Genomic DNA, 24,586 nt, shown 5'->3' on the forward strand with positions numbered 1-24,586 from the left:
GAAAAGCGAAGACGATTGGGGGGTTAGGGATTAGGGGTTTGCCTTTAGGTCAAACCCCAGTTTTTGGAATTAACCAAGAAATGAGCAAGTGCTGTAAATGTAAATGATTGTAATGTAAAACAAGTACTAATACCTTGTTCTAAGGATGTTTGTATCCTTATGTGCAAAGGTTTAGATGTTGTATGTTGTATGTGATCTCCTCTTCAATGGTTGAATCCTTGTCTTGAATGCAACACTTAGCCTTGAATGGAGACTTGGAATGATCAATTGCTTGAATGCTTGAATGCTTGAATATAATTTCCACGCCTTTTCCATCCTCTCGAATGAAAGAGGAAAATGTAGTTTATATACTTGTCATTTAGGGCTGATAGACTGATTTTCCCGACCTTAGGCTGACCAGGGAAGTATATTTCCAAATTGCAATCAAAAAGACCCGATATCGCTTAGGAAACCGGGCCCAAAATAGGACCCAGGGACCAGGGCGCTGGGCGCCCTGGTCCTGAGGGACCAGGGCGCTGGGCGCTCTGGTCCCACCTCCCGGGACATCAGGGTGCAAGGAGGTTCAGGCCAGGGTGCTTGAAAAATGCAGTTTTTAGTGTCGTGAGCGAGTTTTGGGGTCTCCATTCAGGTTGCGTGTTGCGTCGCCATCGTGAAGACCGAAATGCAGTCGAAATTGCAAGTGTCGCAATTTTAGGACGCTACATTTAGCCCCCACTTTAGCGGGAGTATGTATGCTCATACTTCCGGTAAAGTACAAGGAAACAACATTGAAAGACTTTCACCACGTCAAGGAGGCAAGATACACCAAGCCCCCAGTGGACTAAGGATCTTACGACTTCGATTGACAAAGTAAAAGGGAAGATCACGAGGAAGAACCATGACTGTCAGTAGTAAGGTTCCCTCGCTATGAGTCATGCAAAAGAAATACCAAAAATCTTCAAGACAAAGCTAAGTTTGCCAAGAAATTTTCAAGTATCTTTGAAAGGATAGACAGGGTGTATGCCCCCCTACGTTAAAGCGATCGCACACGCCTCAACGGGGGTGATTGTTTTAACGTAGTGATACACATAAGAAATGAGAAAGGAAAAAGGAGCACGTTATCGCAAGGATTTAGCCCCCAAGTGTGAGATAAGCCCAAGGATAATAGACACAAAACACAAAGCATGAGGTGACTTCGCTTTCCTTGGGGTCAGTATGCTGTATGATAAGTCATGTATATATATCATATGTATGTATGCATAATTGTTCTTCATTCCCCAATCAAGGAAGGTCACCTAGAAGAAGGGAACACATGTGTCTTTTGAGTCAACATGAGAGAGATCGAGAGATCTCAATGCTTTGCATCGTCCTCAAGTAGACAACACTAAGGACGACAAATAGAAGAATGAGAATAACATATAGAAGAAGTAACAAAAGAGAGGGGGAGAGAGTCTGCTATGCTAATGTAACTAGTCTAGCATGTCATCTACCCCCCGATCTTGCTGATCAATGTTTCGGGAATGCAGGGAACACGCTAGAGGAGGAACATCCAACACAGCAGATGGAGCTATCACAAGATCCAAACAAGGGCTATGTTCATGTTCCAAGCCACATTGTTCTTGTCTAGGAGCTAGGATAAGTGCTTTAGAAAATTCATTAGATAAATGGTTATCAACATCAACAAGTTCATATTCACTATCAGAAGCAAGAGGAGTAATATTTTCATCTATATCATCATCAAGATTTATAAAAATAGGATCTTTAACTCGCACAGGATCAAGACCATCATGCATCTTATGTTTAGGAGATTTAGGCTCAATATCCGGCTGAGGGGAAAATGGAATAATGCTTGTTGAAGGTGTTTGTGGAGATTGCAAAGTTTGAGAAGCAGCTGCTTGAGCCCTAAGACGACGCTTTCGTCGACGTTCCCGTGCAGAACGATTACGTCTAGTCTTAGTAGGAAGTGTAGAAGATAGAGGAGGAGGAATGTTCTCATCCCTATCACTTGGGTGTTTAGGTTGTGGTCTCTTAGGCTGGATAATAGGAGAAGAAGAAGGTCTCTTCTCTCTATAGAAGGCAGGAGGAGGAACTGCTCCATATAAAGGAGGAGTTTTTGGTTTAGGAAGAAGACCAAGTCCATCATGATGAGGAGGTATAGGTCTATTTTTAGAAGATTTATTAGGCATAGACATAGTCGCATCCATAGGGATGGGTTGCGAATCTTCTTGGGGAAAGACATTAGTTTTGTCTTTCAAAGGAAGAATTTCCTTCTCAAGAATGATAGGAATGTCAAGTTTAGGTGCTCTAGGTTCACTTAGAGATAGCATCATATCTGTTTTCCACTTTTGATAAGATTTGAAAAGATGATCACTTCGCGGAGGAAGAGATTGGAATTGTTTGGGCCAAAAGTAATCAATAGGAACACTAGAGATTCTTTCAGCTGGTTTAAAGAGACTATGATTGACAGTAACAACTTCACCATTATGGGGAAATTTCAAACACTTATGAATAGGAGAAGCAATAGCTTTCATGGAAGATAGCCAAGGATAGCCAAGCTTCACACAAAATTGTTCGGAAGATGGAATAATAGCAAAGTTCACATCAAGAGATTTATTATGGACCTCAATAGGCAATGTAATAGAACCAATTGCAGGAGAAGAAAATGCATCAAATAGTTTCACAATCACATCTGTTTTGTCATAGATCACTTGATTCAATTGCAAAGTAAAAAGAAATTCTTCAGTAATAACATTAACCATGCACAAAGGATCAATAAGCACTCCACGGCAAGGCATATTCTTGACTTTTGCAACTATGTATAAAGGACCATCAGGTGCCCTAATGGTTTCGCTAGAATCAAATGTGATTGAAGGTTCTTTAGGGTTTTCTTGCTGCTCTACAAAGTTAATCACATTCGGAGTCATAGACACAAGACCATCAGATGAGAAAGAGGAATCATTAGCCTCAATCACATTAGAAGTATGAGAAGTATGAGAAGGTAATGGATCAGTAAAAATCTGAAGATTTTGGTTAGGAGGAGCTACAGATGTGTTACCTTTATCATTCACTCCAGAAACAAAAATAGTTTATTATCAATCAAATCTTGAATTTTACCCTTTAGAGAAAAACATTTTTCAGTATCATGCCCAGGCTGACGATGAAAGTGACAAAAAGCTTTGTGATCAAAATAAGGTGAAGTAATCTTTGCAGGATCAATTTGTCGTATAGGAGGAAGAGTAAGCACATTTTGTCCCAATAACTTATTCATAATATCATGCAATGATTCATTCAAAGGAGTATACTTTCTTTCTTTCCTGAAAAATTTAGAAATAGGAGGCACACCTGATGCTGCATTCACATTGTTGTTGATGATGTTTTCATTGAATTTGATGGAATCTCTGTTCGGTTTAAACTTCCCAAATGGTTGTTGACTGCTATCACCCTTATCACTCGGAGCCATAGGATGTGATTGTTCCATTTAACTCACAGTCAGTTGATAATTGTGAAGAGTGGCGCACAACTGTTGGAAAGAAGTAAACTCAGAAAATAGGAGTTTGTCTCGAATATCTTTTTGTAAATTAGAAATAAAGATTCTTTGAATATCATTATCAGGCACTGGAAAATAAATTTGAGCATACAAATGCTTATATCTACCAATGAAATCAGTCACTTTTTCTTTAACACCTTGTTTACAATGCATTAAATCAATCAAAGTAACTTTAGGACTTATATTATTTTGAAATTGTTGAATGAAAGCATTTGCAAGTTGTTTGAAAGAAGTAATAGAATAAGAAGGAACGAGCAATACCATTGTAGGGCTTTGTCTCTTAATGTTCTGGTGAATAGTTTTGCAAGCAACCTTTGGTCATAAGCAAAATCAGTACAAATTGTTTGAAAAGTCTTAACATGTGTTAGAGGATCTCCTTTACCATTATAAAGCTCCAAATGCGGGATTTCAACATGTTTAGGAGGAATAGCTCGAACAATGTCAAGAGAAAGTGGGCTCGCAACATCAAATGTGGGCACACTAAACTTAGATTGATTCATGGAGGCAATTTGTTGCTGTAAAGAAGAGACAGTTTGTGCAAGATTATTAATGGTAGCTTCAGTCGAAGAGTTCATATTAGGTGTGTTAGATTGAGATGGAGGTGTGATGTTATTGAAAGATGGTAAAGAGTAAGGTGGTGGGACCCTATGATAGTCAACCATAAGGGATGATTGGATAGGAGGAACACTACAAGGAGGAATGGAATGGTTAAATGAATTGCCCCCTTGTGTCATGTTCATTTGTGAAGATGTAATAGGAACACTTATTGAAGGAATGAATGAAGAAGTCGGATTAAATGAAGGAATAGGGTTAATTGAAGAAGGAGGATTGCCCCCATGACTGGTAATCACAGGAGGAATGTCTTGTATAGAGGTAGCCATGATGTTTGATGTAAAGGTAGGTAAACTAGCAATAGAAGTGGTCAAAGGAATAGAGTGATTGACTTGTGTAGGAGGTTGTGTATAACCTAAAGATTCAACACAACTCTTCATAGGCATTACGTTCGAGTTCACAATGTGTGAAATACCACACAAAATATCAATTCCATTCTTATCACTTTGAAGCATACGTTTTAGACCCTCAATTAAAGGAAGAGCTTGACTATCGGGATACTCATGAGACATCCATTGGTAAAAATCGTCAAATTGGTTATCCAATTTGGAAAGTTGTTCAACAGAAACTTCATGGGGAGCTTCTTCATCATTAGGAGGATTAGAGGAATTACCCATGTCCTCGTCAAAAAGACTACTCAAATTAGGTTCCATCTCCTCAGTAGTTAAACCTCGGAAAGACTTAATTCTATAGCTTCGTCTAACGGGAATAGTGTAAGTAGGGCTTATTGTTGTAAAACTCATGCACTAGAGAGAGAGAGAAAATTTTGATTTTAGAGGTAGCAATTTTCAGTAAAACCAGCCAATCTTCCAGATTTAAGCTGTTAAATGCAATCAAAACAGTCTCCCGAAATTTCAGAAAAAATGTTCGGGACCGTGGCGCTCGGAGTGCAACACGGTCCTTGCAACTTTTTTTGAAATTTGCAAGGATGAAAGGTATGATGATTTTAGAGCTAATCTGAAAAAATTGAGGGATTTTACGATCTGTAGATAGGCCAAATTAAAGTTGCAAATTCAAAATTGAACCCTATCAAGATTGTCAAAAAATGCAAAATTTGAATTTTGAAAAAGAGAGGGAAACTGAAATTTTGAATCTTATGATTTTAGAGGGAATGTCAAGAGCAATGCAAATTTTGAAATTTAAAAATTGATTCAATTTCACGCAAAATTCAATTTTGAAAGCGGAAATCAAAGTTGTTGTAATTAAGCACTTAATTTCAAAAGTCACAAAATGCAAGAATTTGAATAAAGTACTGAAATTTTTAATGAATGCAAATACAATTTTCAGATCTAAGACAGTAAGAACACAATTTTGACACAAAATTTCAGTTTCAATAATTTTTTAATGATTAGGAGCCTTAGACCAAGCAATCACAAGACCAACTTTGACTGTAATTTTGAAAGTGTTATAATTGACAAAATCAGCCAAAATTCTGGATTTTAGCAGAAAAATACAGCAAGATCTCGCTCCCGAAATTTTGGAAAAAATGTCGGGGACGATGGTGCTCGGAGTGCAACACGGTCCTCGCAACTTTTTTCCAAATTTTCAGGGATGAAAGATATTGTGATTTTATTGTGGAATCCAAAGTTACAGCTGATTTGGAGATGTTTTGATCGGTCAAATTATCGGACAAAGGTTGAATCAAGAGGGTTTCAAAAATTAGGGTTTTGACTTTTAACCACTTAATTTTCAGAATTAAAGCACAAATATGAATTGATAATTTTTAATAGAAGGACAGATCTGAAACAAGCATTAACATTTAGACATTTCGCAAGTTTAATTACTAAAAAGAAATTTTTGGGTTTTAATGCAATCACCTCTAAAACTTTGCAAAAGATCAAACATGGAAATGTAATCAATTTTTTCAGATCTAAGCATGAAAAATCAGAAGGATGTTCACGTCGGGTTCACCAAAATGTAAAGCGGAAAATCACGGTCGAACCCTAGTTGGTCTCCCCTCTTCTAACTCCAAGGAGAGAGAAGGGAGGTTTGCTAGGATTCGATGGGTTTTCACTTAGGGGGAAGACTTTACATTCAAAAGAGGGGTTGAAACTCATAAGATCCAATCCCACACAATGTAAGGTTGGATGCTAAATGAATTTCAAGGGTTAGGAAAGCAAGGCTACCCTCTTTTGTAAAGAATGTTGATTAAGGAAATTAAGCTAAGGATGCATAGAAAGTCATAAAGATTCGCTTATAAACTGAGTTTAGGTTATAGGATGAAGCTGTGGACCTGGAATTAGCAGTAAAATGTCGATACGGCGCTGTCTTACAAATTTGAGCAAAAGTTGTCGGGACGATGGCGCCCGGCGCCACGGTCCTCCGAAAAATCCGCGAAACGAAGGGGGATCTGTTCGTCTCGGCACAAGGATTCCAGATCTTCAATCTCAGCCGTGTACCTGCAACCTACACACAGAAAAGCGAAGACGATTGGGGGGTTAGGGATTAGGGGTTTGCCTTTAGGTCAAACCCCAGTTTTTGGAATTAACCAAGAAATGAGCAAGTGCTGTAAATGTAAATGACTGTAATGTAAAACAAGTACTAATACCTTGTTCTAAGGATGTTTGTATCCTTATGGGCAAAGGTTTAGATGTTGTATGTTGTATGTTGTATGTGATCTCCTCTTCAATGGTTGAATCCTTGTCTTGAATGCAACACTTAGCCTTGAATGGAGACTTGGAATGATCAATTGCTTGAATGCTTGAATGCTTGAATATAATTTCCACGCCTTTTCCATCCTCCCGAATGAAAGAGGAAAATCTAGTTTATATACTTGTCATTTAGGGCTGATAGACTGATTTTCCCGACCTTAGGCCGACCAGGGAAGTATATTTCCAAATTGCAATCAAAAAGACCCGATATCGCTTAGGAAACCGGTCCCAAAATAGGACCCAGGGACTAGGGCGCTGGGCGCCCTGGTCCTGAGGGACCAGGGCGCTGGGCGCTCTGGTCCCACCTCCCGGGACATCAGGGTGCAAGGAGGTTCAGGCCAGGGTGCTTGAAAAATGCAGTTTTCAGTGTCGTGAGCGAGTTTTGGGGTCTCCATTCAGGTTGCGTGTTGCGTCGCCATCGTGAAGACCGAAATGCAGTCGAAATTGCAAGTGTCACAATTTTAGGACGCTACACTATCAGATCCTCAAAAAGTCCCAATTATTTTATTAATTTGTATGTACACAGATTAAGCCCAGATCCACCATCTATAATGATACGTTTGACCTTGTGCTTGTGGATGAGAGCTTCGATGTGCAAAGGTTTGTTATGGTCTTCATTTGCGGGAGCATCTTTAGAGTTAAATACAATGTAAAATAAATTTACCTTAGGTTACAACTTCATACTCTTCACCTTCATAATGTTCACACTTGCCATAATTCATACTAGATATGACCTTATATCTTAAAAAACTCACCTTGCAATATCAAACTAGTTATACTTTCATCGATATACAAAGATTTCATGGATGTTCTACTACAATTAAACTTAAATACTTCAAAATATTAATCAAGATAGAAGATCATTAATCATAATTTAAGCTATATAGGATATCACAATTGATGAGTTATCATTGTATAATAGATGATGTAAATATATTCATTTTCACCATAACATTAACCCTAACTATTTATTATAATTTAATTCAAATGTTCCAAGAAGAATAAATTTATCAACATAAGGTGATCATGAGATATCATTAGTTAAATTCTTTCATTTACCATTAATTTATTAATAATATCAAGTAACGACCTCTCAAAATATCTATAAAATTTAGAATATTATTTAAACAAGAATAAATAAAAACACCTAAAGAACTATAGAGACCCTACTTAACATTTTTTTTTTCCATTGATTAGAATAAATCCTCCCATCCCCATTTTCTAAAGCAACCAATTTGGGTGTGGGCAACTATGTACTATTAATCATATAATTTAAAGTTTATAATATATTTAAGTAAACCTATTTTGGAACGTATCCTACCATCATAGTAATCTCTAAAGCCATATTTCTTAGGCATTCTATCAATAGCTTATGTGCCTCATCTAAGATTGCACCCTTTTCCTATAAGTTTACCATATATGTGTACACAGAGAAGCTTAATATATTATTATAGCTATCAACTATTATCTTTTTCTATTTGCTTGATTGAGAATTGGATAGTTTATTCCAATTTGGTTAAATGTTCACCTACATGCCTCACAATCAAATTTGGGATAACATCTACTACATCGAACAAATGTTAAATAAAACTAGGCATAGCAGATAATTTTTCATCCCCAAAATTGCGATATATTTTAAGCACAAATACAAGTCATTCTACAATCATGGCACCTATTTGTAGGCTCTTTTATTAATGGGGTTATTATAGTAGTCCTCATGCCCTTGGATTGATTATTATGCCATTGTCTTTCATCAAGTGAATTTTCATACATACCCTAGTGTGAGCTCCCATGGTGGTGCCAGCAAGGAGGACACAATCAAAGTTCATGGATTTTGGTCCTTTTTTCTCTCCTATCTCATCAAATTGTATCCCTCCTTCCACTCTCTTCTCCACCTATGAACTCTCTTCATTGATAATCCTCTACCATATATGCTTCCCGAACATCCATGACCTATTAAAAATCTCTCATTCAATCACAAGAAGAGAGGATGTTGTAAAAAACTATGGACCTCAAAAGTGCCTTTGATTCTATGTTTCTAAATTTTTGTTGCATTTGTGCATCCTCCTCCCCTTATCCCATTAAAATCCTCTTCCTTAAGTTGTCTTCTCCTCACATCTTGGCTTCTTCCCTGCAATTCCTCCTATTGACCACTTCTGCTCACATCTTCTTACTTGTGCCCTTCTCTTCCTCTTATTTTCATTTCCACACTTCCCACCTTCCTCTCCTCACATCCTTCCATTCTCTCCCACCCCTGCCCTAACTATGCATCCCTTTGTCCCAAGATAAAGCCCCAAAAATGTCGATTGATTGAGGGTTGTGAGTACTTTTCCCTACCCTACATACTATGCCTCATCCTTGATCTATATATAACTTTTTATTAACCAAAGAGGTGAGACACCTATTAGTTTAAAAATGAGTAGAGAAAACACATAATAATGAACACAAAACAACAAAAAGAATAATAGACACTACAAATAACTCAAGACATAAGATTAACATGGTTCACCACTAAGTGGCTACGTCCACCAGAAACGCATGGAGAATTCTTATTAACCAATATCCAATTACATAGTACATACATGACTGCACTCAGTCATTTATATAGACATCTTAGATATGAAATGAAGAGTCTTCTAAGGAAGGAAAACAACCATGTGACTATTGGGCTTCATATAACCAACAATCTCCTCATGAAGTCCAACTGGCATAGCTTATAACATTCCTTGCATTTCCATTCCAAGGCTCATACTACAACTAGCTTTGAGAAGATTTAAATATCGCCAAACTCTATTCATGAATAGTGCAGATTAATCTTGTCCAAGTCAGATCAGAGTTAAAAACATATTCTCTAACTACTTCATCTGGTAATCCATAATTAGGAACACTACTATCTGCAGATGCATAATGCACTCCTCCATCAAAGTCTCTTGCTCTTGTGATCCCTTGTAATAGAATATCTAGAAGATCACCATTATCAGATTTTAATACCCAAATATAAAACTCTCGTACATTTGTGAATAGCCTACAAACATCACTCCCAATTCTCATGGTTGTCTCACTGCCCACATCTGGGTTAGGGTTTCAAGTAGATCCGAAGCAAATATGAACTAACAATTATATGCAGATTTAAATACAAAAGATAAAGAAATAAAATAGGACACAGATAACATAGAGATTTAACATGGTTCACCCAGAATGGGTAACGTCCACCATACACAACCATCCAATCTTTCTTATTATCCAGCAAAAAATAGTACATCAACCTTGTAATGCCTTAAGCATCCCAACCACTTATAACATGCGTTTTTAGGGAAATAAAAAATTCGGCCTTTTTAGGGTTTTATTACAATGTCAATTTTCATCAATAAAAAATGACAAAAAAATTTTCTTGAAGGTTGCCGGCCCCGAACCCCCGCAGCGGGCTTCGCCTGCTTTCTCGGGGCCTAGCCTGACCCCAAACCCTGGCAAGGATACGTGCTAAGTGTACAGTACTTTGCTGATCAGTCACCACATATCAACAATCTCCCACTTTGAGACTGATCAGGCTCCACACCAAACAATCTCCCACTTGGAGACTGATACTAGACAACACCACTATACTTGCAACATCCACTGGATAAAACACTTGGACTTGACTGGTATAAATTTAACACATATCAATCAAGAAGACCAATAGAAACTGATGAAGAAATCAACTTGTCATGTGGAACTGCCTTCGTGAACATATTGGCAGGATTCTCACTTGTGTGAATCTTCTCAAGTTGTAACTGACCCTCCTCCAAAATAGTCCGGATGAAGTGGTACCTAAGATGAATGTTCTTTTTCCTTGAATGAACAACAGAGTTCTTTGCAAGATGAATGACACTCTGGCTATCAGTATACAATGGGTGATCCTCCTGTGTCTGACCCAATTCCTCCAAAAAACATTGTAACCAAATCATCTCCTTGCTGGCTTCTATAGCAGCAACATACTCAGCTTCAATGGTTGAAAGTGAAACAACCTTTTGCAGCCTAGAAATCCAACTGACTGCAGTTCCCCCTATAGTAAAAACATACCCTATAGTACTCCTCCGTGAATCAATATCACCTGCCAGATCAGAGTCAACAAATCCACTCAAAGTAGCATTAGATCCTTTGAAACATAATGCCTTCGTAGTAGTTCCTTTCAAATACTAAAGAATCCATTTCACAGCATTCCAATGTTCCATACCCAGATTACTCATAAACCTGCTCACAACTCCCACTGCATGTGTAATATCTGGCCTTGTGCATACCATTGCATACATTAGACTACCAATAGCTGATGAATACGGGATGTTAGACATTTTATTTACCTCTTCTTGTGCCTTTGGGCACATCTCCTTAGTCAATTTGAAATGACTAGCCAAAGGTGTACTAACTACTTTTACATCCTGCATGTTAAATCTTTTCAACACCTTCTTTATATACTCACTTTGGGACAAATTCAAGGTTCTATTTTTCCTGTCCTGTGTAATCCTCATACCGAGAATTTTCTTAGCTGCACCCAAATCCTTCATAGAAAATGACCTGGCTAATTTCTATTTAAGATCATTTATGTGTTGCATGTTCGACCCAACAACAAGCATGTCATCAACATAAAGCAACAGGATAATATAACTGCCTTTATCCAATCTCTTAAAATATACACAATGATCAGAATGACATCTATGATAACCGTGTTCAGCCATGAAACTATCAAATTTTAAATACCATTGTCGGGGTGCTTGCTTTAAGTCATACAAACTTTTCTTCAACCTGCACACCAAGTTCTCCTTACCTTTGACCTCATATCCCTGTGGTTGCAACATGTAAATTTCCTCTCCAAATCTCCTTGGAGAAAAGTTGTTTTGACATCTAATTGTTCAAGATGTAAATCATTTACAACCATAAGACTAAGTACAGTTCTAATTGAATTCATTTTTACAACTGGAGAAAATATTTCATCATAATCTAGACCCTTTTTCTGTGCAAAACCTTTTACCACAAGTCTAGCCTTATATCTTTTCTGACCTCCTTCCTCCTCCTTCAACCTATAAACCCATTTGTTAGGCAAGGCTCTTTTTTCTACAGGCAAAGGGACTAAGTCCCAAGTCTTATTTTTCATCAAGGAGTCCATCTCCTCTTTCATGCCTAGCTCCAACTGTTGTTTGGCATCCACCTACATTGCTTCTTCATATTCTTCTGGTTCACCAGAATCAGTTAGTAAAATAGAATACAAAGAAGGAGAAAATATTTTAGGGGGTCTACTTGACTTTGTAGAATGTCTAACACTTGTAGGAGTTTGTGGGACATTCTGTTGTTGCTGAGCATCAAGTACCTGTGGCATTTCATTTTCAGGAATCTCATCCAACACCACATATTCTTGTATGTCATGTTCATGCTTCTTTTCCTACATCTTTTCTTTACACATAACCTTCTCATTGAATATAAAATATCTACTTCTAATTATTTTCTTATTTTCAAAATCCCATAACTGATAGCCATATTCATCTATCCCATATCCAATGAAGGTACATTTCTGAGATTTAGCATCAAGCTTGGTTCTGTTTTCTTTATCAACATGGACAAAAGCTTCACAACCAAAACTTTTCAAAAAAGAATAATTTACCTTTTTAGTAGTCCATGCCTCCTTTGGAATACCACCATCCAAAGGGGTCCTCTATTTATCAAATAGATAGCAATACATACAACATCTACCCAAAAATGTAAGGGAAATCCAACATGCAATCTCATGCTCCTTGCACGTTCCATGATAGTCCTATTCATTCTCTCTGACACACCATTTTTCTGTGGAGTTCTTAGAACTGTCTTTTGCTTTCGAATCCCATTTAAGGAGCAGTAATCTTCAAATGCTTTGCTACAATACTCACTTCCATTATCTGACCTGAGACACTTCAACTTTTTCCCTGTCTCATTCTCAACCAAAGCTTTCCATTTCTTAAAAGTTTCAAAAACATCTGATTTTTGTTTTAGGAAATATACCCATGTTTTTCTAGTTGATTCATCAATAAAAATAACATAATAACAAGAGCCACCAAGAGATGATACCTGAGCCAGTCCCCATACATCTGAATGCACAAGCTCTAACTTCTCAATCTTCTTCTCTTTCCCAACCTTGAGAAACCTGACTCTTTTTTGTTTACCATAAACACAGTTTTCACAAAACTCTAAATCAATCTTCTTTAGTCCTGGAAATAGATTTTTGGAGTGAAGGATTTTCATCCCTTTCTCACTCATGTGCCCAAGCCTATGGTGCGACATTATCGAATCTATTCTTGTAACATCTATTGTTGTCGTCCCTACAGTAACTTTATCTGTAACAACTAGGGTAGAGTAAGTGTTACCAGTACATAGATATATTGTGCCTACCTTCGCACCTTTAGCTACTACTAATGATCCTTTAGTGACCTTCCACATATGGTCTAAGAAGACAACTATACAACCTTCACTACCTAGTTGCCTTGCAGAAATTAAATTTCTTCTTAAATTAGGAACATGTCTTACCTCCTGCGGAAACCAGTCATTTCCATTCTGCAACTTGATCTTTATCTTTCCTTTTCCAACAATTTGATAGGGCTCATCATCACCCAAATATACCTATCCAAAATCACCTTGAACATAATCTAGAAATTATTTTCTATGGGGTGTAGTATGAAATGAAGCCCCAGAATCTATTACCCAGAAATCACTAACATTATCCAAACATAAGATTAAAGCATCTTGTAAAGTATTACTTGCAATATTAGCTTCCTTACTGTCATTTTCATTTTTGTCTCCTTTATTTTTTTGAGACCAACATTCTTTCTTTAGATGACTAGGCTTTCCACAGTACTAGCAATCTTTCTTTCCTCTAGATTGAGAGCATCCTTTCTTTGACTTCCCTTGTGACTTCTCATTTCCAGGGCCTTTTCCTCTTTCCTTTGACCTTCCTCTGTTCTCCACATTCAAAACACTACCCGATGATGTTGGAGTCCAACTTATGCTTTTCCTTTGCATTTCCTTGCTTAGGATAACACCAACAATATCATCAAATACCAAAGTATTTTTACCAGAGACAAAGTTACTTACAGCCATAACCAAGCTATTCCAGCTTTCTGGCAAAGAACATAAAATCAAGAGAGCCCTAACCTCTTCTAGAAAGGTAATTTTTACCAAAGACAATTGATTGGTAATTGTATTAAATTCATTTAAGTGCTCCGTTATAGATCCTCCCTCACTCATTTTCAAATTAAACAAACGCTTCATAAGAAATACCTTATTCGAAGCTGAGGGTTTCGCATACAACCTAGCCATTGTTGCCATCAGTTCTATAGTCATTTTTGCTTCTGTTATATTGAATGCTATAGATGGTGCAAGGCACAATCAAATGGATCCCAGTGCCTTTCTATCTAAAATGTCCCACTCTTCATCTGACATTGTGGTTGCTTTCTTTGCCTTTCCTTCCAATAGCCGCTACAAATCCTTTTGATAAAGGTAATCCTCCATCTACATTTTCCATAACTGATAGTTCTGGCCATTAAACTTTTCGACCTTGAATTTAGAATCCTCCATTGCTCCCACTCAAATCTGAGAGTCCTTCCAATTTACAAAAAAAACTTGCTCTGATACCAATTGTTAGGGTTTTAAGCAGATACAAAGCAAATATGAACTAAAAATTATATGCAGATTTAAATACAAAAGATAAAGAAATAAAAAAGGACATAGATAACAGAGAGATTTAACGTGGTTCACCCAGAATGGGTTACGTCCACCATACACAATCGTCCAATCTTTCTTATTATCGAGCAAAAAATAGTACATCAACCTTGCAATGCCTTAAGCATCCTAGTCGCTTATAACATGCATTTTTAGGGCAACAAACAAAGTTGGCCTTTTTAGGGTTTTATTACAATGTCGGTTTTCATCAACAAAAAACAGCAAAAAAAAAATTTCTCAAGGGCGGCCCTGATGAGGATATGTGTTGAGTGTACCATACTTTGCTGATCAGTCACCACATATCAACAATCTGGAACACACCAACTCTCATTTGGCCCCACGATATCCAACATAAACAAATCAAATGAATCATTACTACTGCCATCAAACTGGCTAGATTGGAACCCATGTTCTCTCTCCATTTGACCAACACCAAATGCAATATTTTTATGCAATTGGGCTGCCACGAGATCTGATTTTGAGCTTCCAGCTATAGACCTTGCACCAACGGGCTTCATATCAAATGAATTTGTTGTATTTTGTTCAGAAACTTGTGCAGTACCTAGAATCAATGTATTCCACTCTGCCTCTATTTCTACAATTTGGAGCAATAAATCATCACTCTTTTGTTCTTTTTAAAATTCATTTTCCTCAAAGACCTTATCCTTAGCCTTTCCGAAGTCTTTTGGATCTTTCACAGCCTTGAGCCAGAGGCTCTCTCTCACGTCCGTGAGCTCTATAATCCCTGCGCCCTTGGGATATTCAATCTCCAAGCACCCAAAATCCTCTTGTGGATTCCTTCCACCAAAGAAAGACTTTCCTATCAACAAGGCATACATTTTTGTGAGGAAAGAGTCCTCTATCAGGAGCTTCCCATCACTTTCCTCTTGCTAAAATATGTTCTCTTCAGAAAAATCCCATTCTTTCTTAAAGTTATCTTTTTCAATATTCATGATGCGACACAAAACCATCAACTTTTGGTCCATACAAATTAGTTTTTGTCGATGAGTAGGAGATTCTCTTCCTTCAACCTCATAAATTTTTTTCTTTTTCATAATCCTCTTGAGTCTTGGTCTCAACCTCATCAACTTCATCCTCACTTGCTTCAATGTCCTCCTCTTTAGCATCCTCTTCTTCAGTCGAATCAATAAAATCTTCAAACAACAAATACTTCAAACCCTCCTCTTCTTCAACCAAAGTCTCCTCATTTTTCCAGCCATCCCACCAATGAACATGGCATTTTGTTTTAACTTTTGATTGCACAATTTTACTCTCCACCAAGTCTAAATTTGCAAGAAAATCTTCAATGACTGAATCAATGTCTTCATCTTTTGGCTACCTTTTAGCCTTCTTGAGAAACCAACAATTTCTTTTGGTGTGGCCTCACTTGCCACAATACCAACAACTAATCTCTCTAACTTCAAACTTCTGCATCTTCTCAAGAATTTTCAATCCTTTATCTATCGACCTTTCCATCTCTACTCAATCACTTCACCTAAGCTCTAATACCAACTGTTAGTTTAAAAATGAGCACAGAAAACACATAATAATGAACACAAAGTAACAAAAAGAATAATAGACACAAAAAATAACTCAAGGCACAAGATTAACATGGCTCACCACTAAGTGGTTACATCCACCAGAAATGTAGGGAGAACTATTATTAACCAATATCCAATTACACAGTACATACATGACTGCACTCAATCATTTATATAGACATCTTAGATATGAAATGAAGAGTCTTCTAGGGAGGACAAACAACCATGTGACTGTTGGGATTCATATACCCAACAATACCATGCTAATTTAGTGTGCAACCATTCCACAACATACCTACACCATTCATATTTATTTTAGTTTGTCTCATCACAGTAATCCTTGGTCATTGACCAAACATTGATTTTATTTATGGCTATAAATATAAATGTTGGTTTTATCTAGGTCTGGTTCGTGTGATAGCTCTGATGAATGGATTTCTTTTGTTCTCCTTCCATTCCATCATGGATTGCAATGTAGTTCTTCTTGGAATTCTTTAGTGTTTTGGTAAGGAATATCTTGTTTTATTGCTAGTTTTCATGCCATCAAGTTTTGTATGGTCCATATTTAGTTGTCTCCTACATGGTTCATATTTAGTTTGATGTCTTAAAGCTCCCTTTCAAGTTTTGGGATGAAAGTATCATTCATGGTATTATTATTGATCATTTTATTACTATTCACAATGTCACAAAATCTACAATAGGGTTTCTATGTTGAAATTGGTTTGGAGTTTCCCAAGTGTTAAGTGTATTCCAAGTTTGGTGTTTGGGAACAGAAAGTTCATTATAAGACTTCTTGACTATACAAATTCGATAATGCGTTGAATTTCTCCTGATTATGTCAAGATATTCATGAAAAATTGCACTCTAATGAAGTACAAATTTCTGATGAGGATTGTCCTCAATATTATTGATGTTGGAAACTACTAGACGATATCACATTGGTAAGGTTTTAGTTTCCTCATGCAAGGAACAAACTGTGCTTGAAAACCCCTTATAAAGGTGGAAAAGTCTTTCTATTGTCCCATTTAAGCTTTTTCTTTCTAGAATAGGCTATTCTGAATTCACTCCTACTCAAATTTAGATTAATGGTTTCCATAGGGGAACACAAAATATGGAGTCCATATTCTTTAGGGAATACACAATTAAATCAACCTACTTCAATTTCACTTGTGAAGAAATTAACACAACTCTTGTAGTGCTGGCAAAAAGAATTTGGAACTCTTAAGCCTAGCGAAAAGTTTCTTTTTTCCTCTAGCTAGTTGGTAATGGTAGATTTATATTAGGAGAACAATTAAAAATATAGGGATAACCTAAAATGCAGATGCAATTTCCCCACAACTCCTCCTTCACTATACCTTTCTATCTAAGCTAATGGGGAAGATAATAGATAAATTTATAATCTCCTAGGTAACGCATGTTTATTGAGTCATTACTAGCTAAACATAAAACTCTCTTCAATTGAAAGGATCTCATTTTCTTATGGGATTCGATTCTATCATACAAATGTGAGGATATTCAAGAAAATCGCTTTCAATCAAAAAAAAAATTTGTAGTTCACCTTAGTTCTAGAAGATATAGAATCAATATTGAGAATATTAAGGATCATGCTTCAATGAAGCATGCTCATGGATATTAGAAACTCAATTCTGCTTATTACCAACAAGGATAAACCAATCTAGATGCCTATTGTTGGATCTTGTAGGATGGCCATACCTTTTCCAATGTCCTTGGAATTAGCTTTATTGGCCAAAATATTAACAATCTTGCATGCATAGAAGTCATTGTGAGTGGTTTATTAGGTTTCTTTTGTTTGTGTCCCCATGTAGATTGAATGGAAGGTGATTATAAAGAAAAAAATTACGAAGGATTGGATCTTGGCTACAAATATTTAGGATTCATATGTGATTCTTTGTAGGATCATGTTGATCTCCCTGTGTTGTTTTAAGCATTCTACGAACAAACCGGTGGGGCTAGTTGGCCATCTCCACCCTTAATAATAGATTTTAGGAAGAATAAAATCTTATTAAAGCTGAGATTAAACAAAAAGTGGAGTTTGGTAGATTAATAGACTTGATTAAATATGATGTAGCTTAATTTACTGCTGTCTATTTACCCGCCTCTCTTAATTTTACTTTATTCCTATGTATTTGTTTGGTCTTGACACATTTCAAACTATAACTGATTTTGAAATGATTTGTTGAATACTTTTTTTCTCAAACTCTTCCTCTAGATTCTTTATTATCAATTAAAAATATTATAAAACGACCAATTTAATATGTTTTAAAGTGCAAAGTTAGAATCTAAAATCTCGATTAATTGTGAATTCAATATCAACAATCTTTACCAACGATAGAATTATTGATTCAACCATATTACAATACGCGTCCTTATAAAAGGACATGGTCTTCACAGAGAACATTTACTACATATTGAATTGCGATTACCCTATATTGAATTTTAGCTGAATTAATTCCCTTGATGGGTTACACGCTAAAATATTATACTATTACATTGGCTGTAATCACAAGACAGATCACAGCAATAGCTAGTATTTATCTAAAATTTTGAGAGGACGAAAATGTCTCGCCGAATTTCCAATTGGAAGGAACCACGTTGTACATGGTGATAACTCTTCCGTTGCTGCTCATCACTCTGAATGACAAACTCTGTCCATTCAGATAAGAGTTGCTCTGCCAATTGGCTCCCCAGTTTCTGTTCATTTGTTGCCATCCAATGTTTGACCCTTTTATCCAAGGTGCTGTAATATCTCCTCTTCCTCCCACATTACTTATCAACACCAACTCAAAGTAGTCTCTTCCATTTATGGTAAAACGGATACCCCCGGTCTTCTTGCATGGAACCCTGCAATGAATTCCAACATGTTCAAAACCCATCTATAGCTTACATCTTTTGGACAATAAGTTTTGTGCCAAGAAGAAGAAACATAACTTACCTTCTATAAACAACTGGAACAATTCCAGCTTTGTAGTTGGCAATCTGTAGGAAGGCAGGTTGTGCCATGTCAAAATGCTGGAGGGGCAAATTGCACCATCCTCCATTGTCATTTGGTAGGGCATTATTAGGTGGGCAGAAGTTAGTGGCAGTGATTATAATGGATTTGCCAGGTAGACACCATTGAGGAACCTTTTTATCATCACACTTAATTTGATAGCAAGCTCCACATACAGCCCCATTGTTGAACAGCGCACTACTTAAAGCTGCAGTATTTGTACCATATCCAGCACTGTACATATTACCATACCCACAAGCACCACCTGCAACAGCATCAACCCAAACTACTTTAACTTCATATACTCATGAATGCAAGAAACAAAGAAACCATATTAATGTCCACAAATCACCAAATAATAGCTGGGCCATTCATAATATCCAAACAAGACAATAAGAATGATGAGTAAAAGTCTTGTCATTGACTTTATTGAACAATAGAAGTGTAGCTAATTGAAACTGACCCATAGTTCCAGTGGCATCACTCCCCCCATAAAAAGTAGCATGCCCTCCAGACCAGCCTTGAACTAGAATTGCTTTTAGAATGAAAAAAGCTAATGCACACACCACCACCGTCATCTTCATCACTGCAATTTCTTTTACAACCTTCTGATACCCAACAGACTGAAAAAGCTGATATGATTTCCGTTTCAATCATACTACTCCTATATATACAAAAATATTTGCTGTGGGATTCAACCTTTAACCTTAAGACAAAGCATCGGGACAAAAGTTCGAGGAGCACTTTTGAGGCACTAAATTCAATGCATAAGTACTGAAGGTACACAATTTACTGGATTTCGAAGCAACTCAATGCAATTATCAGTGTCCTTTTTCACAACGTTGATAAGCAGTTTAGGCTATTGAAGCTGAATAAGCAATAGCTTCAATGAGAAGTTATCATCTGTAATGATTTAGTAGTGATCTATCTATATATTTTAATACTCTTAGCACATGTAAAAGTCGGCAAGGAATTTTTTTATAAACTGAAGTCAACTGAAGCATATGGTATAGCAATTATTCTAATATCATATTTTCTGAACTTTTTGGCGGCTCCTCTGTTGGTGCCCTTTTTTCAGCCAAGCAATACTGATTTCGAGCATCAAAGCACGTAGGTGATCCTTCTGGTCAATGTTGAGAAATCCCAAAGTTAATTTAAAGAACATCGAATATTAAAAACAATTCTATTTGTACATATAACCCAATCTAATGTTCAATGCATAGCCAATTTATGCATGATTAATTTGAATGCTTACAATAGATATAAAGATTCATATGCCAGTCACCACTCTGATTTGTCAACATTCTATATTACTATTTTGGAAGATATTCTTATTGTGAAATAAATTCAATTTTTAAATATCAAAATGATTGAGAGTCCAACAATTAACAATATCATTGTACTACAAACAATGTAAACAGAATAGATTACAAATGAATTGGTGAATGATATTAAAAAATAATTTTATAAATGATTTAAACTATCACCAACAACTTCCATGGATAAGGTATGAAACCAGTTATTAGCATATTTTTTCCTTGTAGAAGTTATCCGAGTATTTATGTTCTCAGTAGTTGGGCTCGTTGACCTTACCAACTTAGAAATTTAAAATTAAAATAATTTTATTGTGAATGAGAAGAAAGGAATCTCACAAGATTCATCTATTCAGAATAAATAATAAATAATAAATTTAAAACTTAATCGTGATTAAGAAGAAAAGTATGTGTATTATAAATTTTATAGTCATGCAGAAATTAATATATCTATTTAATTTTGTATTTGTATATATATTAGATTATATCATTTTCATCATTGACAAATACAAATAATATAATAAAAAATTACATAGAAGAACAGTCAATAAATTGTCAACTAAAAATAGTTACAACATTTCTATCATTACAAAATAATTTTGAACTCTCGTAATTACCAAACAATTCAGAAATTTATTTAATTTTGTATTTGTATATATATTAGATTAAATCATTTTCATCACTGACAAATACAAATAATATAATAAAAAATTATATAGAAGAACAGTCAATAAATTGTCAACTAAAAATAGTTACAACATTTCTATCATTACAAAATAATTTTGAACTCTCATAATTACCCAACAATTCAGAAACATTACAAAACCATTGCCTTAAATCTTGAATTTTAACATACATTGTAAAAATTGACAACCATCTATTTTCTCATATATTAAGCAAAATTGCATGTCTCATAGAATCCATAACAACATAATTTTTTTGAAGATCAAAGCCCAAGATAGCTTTTTTCCAAATAAATCTATGTTAAAAAATAATACCAAGAAAATTTAAATTAACATTCCATTTTCTTTTAGCCCACAAATAGTTCCAAAAATGTGTTTCAGACTTTTCTTAAGTTGTCAAAAAGGACATTTAATGGGCTGATCTCAACCTATCACCAACAAACAATTAGTAGTGTAACACTTTCCGGACCAAGATTTGAGCTTAAGCCTCTGCTTTATATCTAAATTTGAGCACTTAAACTGCTACAAGTCTTTTCATTGAGCTTGCATTAGCACTTAAACTTCTACAATGAAGAAAGAAGTCTTGTATATACTTTTGTATAGAAAAATAACCAAATTGCAATCTGCAAAAGTACCACCAACATTTGAGGAAATTAAATTGTAAAGGAGTGCATAACTTTATAACCAAATCCACGGGAACCAACACTCTCATAAAGATGACAAAGCCTTGAAATTTGTTGTTTAAACAAAAACTATTCTTAATGTTTTTCCATGTTGTCCAATCTAAAGTATTAAAATCTCACAAATCCCTAAATTGTCAAGTTCCTTTGTTGAATGGGTAATAAGCATGTCTCTAAAAGCTGACAACAATTGGTTCTCTTTGATATTGAATCATTTTATTGCACCAAATAAATGATGAACAAAAATTGAACCCATGTTGCAAGGAAGAATTTTTCCAATTTAAGCAATTACTAATCTACTACCAAGCTTTCCATATAGATAGGATAAAAATGAAGGTTTTAGCTAAAAGAAAGGAGAAAGAAATTTTTTATCTAACCATCGAACCAAATGTCATTTCCTTTAGACAAAATCCTATATGATATATGATAATGAACAAAAATATTTCATGGTTTATCTCTAGAAACCATTCTAACTATCCATTTAGCTAACAAACAAACTCCTTGAGTTTTGGATCCAAAAACCCTAACCCCCTTTAGTTTTAGTTTGGATACAATCCAACTAGAAAGTAGATTTAAAACCAACATCACCATTCCATTAGACCATATTTTTTTATAGATGATTCTATTTAGATCTTTATAACCTTTTTTTTCAGGGCATCCATCAAGATGAGTAGTACACATGTGAAGCCAAAAAAATCTGGTTCACAACTTGAATCATTCTAGTTAAATACAAGAGTTTATTAACTCACCTACAAAGCTTAATCTTTTGCTTGTTTAGAAACCAATTCAGCATGTCAAAATGAGTATAAACTTACCTAAAAGGAATGCCCAAGTGATTGTTGGCATTATGTGAACCGGTATGAGGACATGATGACATTGTATGTTGTCATTGATGTCAATATGCTGAAGAAGAGAGAACCGATATATGTGAGAACTGGTATAACATTGTGAACCAATATATGTGCCAAAGCAAAGTGGTGTGTTTGTTTAAGGTGAACCGGCATGTGGTTATGGGAACTGGTACATGGAAGCTTTGTATGACTACCGGTTGGTAGTCTCAACTTTAGGGTTTCTGGTTGAAGTGCTTCAAGCTTGCGTGACTTAATCAGTGACTTTGTGTGATGAGTTAGCATTATAACGAAGAATAGATCATGTTTCCACATCAGCCTTCTACGCGTGAAGGATCTTGCATGAAGGAGAGTGTTCCTATCTACCTCAAGAATGTGCAAAGTCTGTAAACGGTGAAAACCCATGATGGGTTATCAGCCGTCATGAAAGCGGTGGAAAATGAACGATGGAGAATGTCTTGAGATTGGCTCAAGACTATTGCATTTAATGCAATGTGCTCAACAGTCAGGATTGAACCGTTTGAATTGCTTAACCTAACAGGTTTAGGGTTTAGGGTTTATGCTACCGACCTATTTGTTTCCTATAAGGTCGATGTTGTGTTTCTTTCTGAGGTTGTTGGAAAATTTTTGTGTGTGTATCCAAGTGAAGGGATACGTGATTCTTGCCAGACCAGAAGAGAGAAGTGATACCTGTAGAGTGTAAGTGCAGAAGGTGAAGAGGAACTAAAGAGGATCTGCATTAGCATTGAGTGTTGTTACCAGCTCACTGTAATACATGTTGATCTCTAACCACTTCAACAGTTGGGAAATCCCTTAATAGGGTAGCTTTAACCGGATTACTGTAAATCCTTTAACGAGGTGACTCAAAACCATGGAGTTCTTGAAATCCTCTAACAAGGTAACCTTTAACAGGGTTTAACCCTTAACCAGGCATTCTAGCCATCCCTTAACTAGGTGATCCCTAATAGGATCAGTTCCTAACAGAACCTATTGTATCAGTCTTTAACCGGACAAGGCTCCTAATAGAGCAGACTTCTAAAGAGTTCAAAAATACCTTGTGGGTATTCATCCCCACCATGGTTTTTCCCAATTGGGTTTCCATGTGAAAAAAATTTGTGTGTCATGTGTGGTGTTATTCATGTGATGGTTTGAGTGATTTGTGTTTGAAGGTAAATCATATTGATCTAGCTATTTATATATCTTTGATGATAGATTACTTGTTCATGCACTAGGTTGAAATGGAAATGAAGTATTAGATTGTATGAAAAGATAAGTGTCAACCAATTTATGCTTGTCTCAGTTATTCTGGGTTTTGCTGGTTGTACTTTATTTAAGACCGGTGTTACTATTTGTCTGCCAAAGCATAGTGTCTGCTGATAAACCGGTTTTAGGATTTTGTTTTTGCCTGTACTGATTCACCCCCCCTCTTCATACCAGTTTGGTACTATCCATTCATCATTGAGTTATCAGTGATGAGAAATGTGTCCATGCTTAATTCACTTCCATTCTTTTGGTATCAACTCAAATATTGGATCTATTTCACCATGAGAAGTTTAGTTTGCTAGTGAGCTACCTTAGAATCAGACACAATGCATTAATGTTGAAGGATCTACATTACATTATCAACTTTCTCTTTAGATTTTTTAAGAAAGAGCATGCTATCATCATCAAAACATGCACTAAGAACCATTTGTTGGAATCGGGGATCACTGAGTTGTGGGGGTGAATCAGTGATCTACCAAAAATTAAAACTACAAACTTATTCTTTATCCGCCAGTTAACAATGTGTAACAAATATGAACATAAAAATGCAACAATAAAAGCACAAATCCACAACACCATAATTTTTATGTGGAAACCCATAAATGGAAAAACCACGGTGGGGCTGGAACCCACAATATTCATATACTATGGCTAGGAGTACATAAATATTACATAGATGGGGAATGCACTTGCATTCAGGCTCACTACCTAGAGCTCACTACTCAATTACAATTGCCCTA

At 36.0% G+C, this 24,586-nt stretch overlaps 1 protein-coding gene across 1 annotated transcript in view; it reads right to left on the reverse strand.

Annotated features, from left to right (window-relative positions):
* The window catches only part of LOC131056835 (putative expansin-A17), a 58,819-nt gene extending 39,182 nt beyond the window's left edge, over positions 1–19,637 (reverse strand). Inside the window, exons 1-3 of the mRNA XM_057991102.2 lie at positions 19,523–19,637; positions 19,003–19,324; positions 18,838–18,911 (exon numbers count right to left, since the gene is read on the reverse strand). Of these exons, the coding sequence (XP_057847085.2) occupies positions 18,838–18,911; positions 19,003–19,324; positions 19,523–19,637 (511 nt within the window). The remainder of the gene's footprint in view (positions 1–18,837; positions 18,912–19,002; positions 19,325–19,522) is intronic.
* Between the last annotated feature and the right edge of the window lie 4,949 nt (positions 19,638–24,586).

Source organism: Cryptomeria japonica, chromosome 4 (assembly GCF_030272615.1).
Source record: "Cryptomeria japonica chromosome 4, Sugi_1.0, whole genome shotgun sequence".
Classification (NCBI taxonomy): domain Eukaryota; kingdom Viridiplantae; phylum Streptophyta; class Pinopsida; order Cupressales; family Cupressaceae; genus Cryptomeria; species Cryptomeria japonica.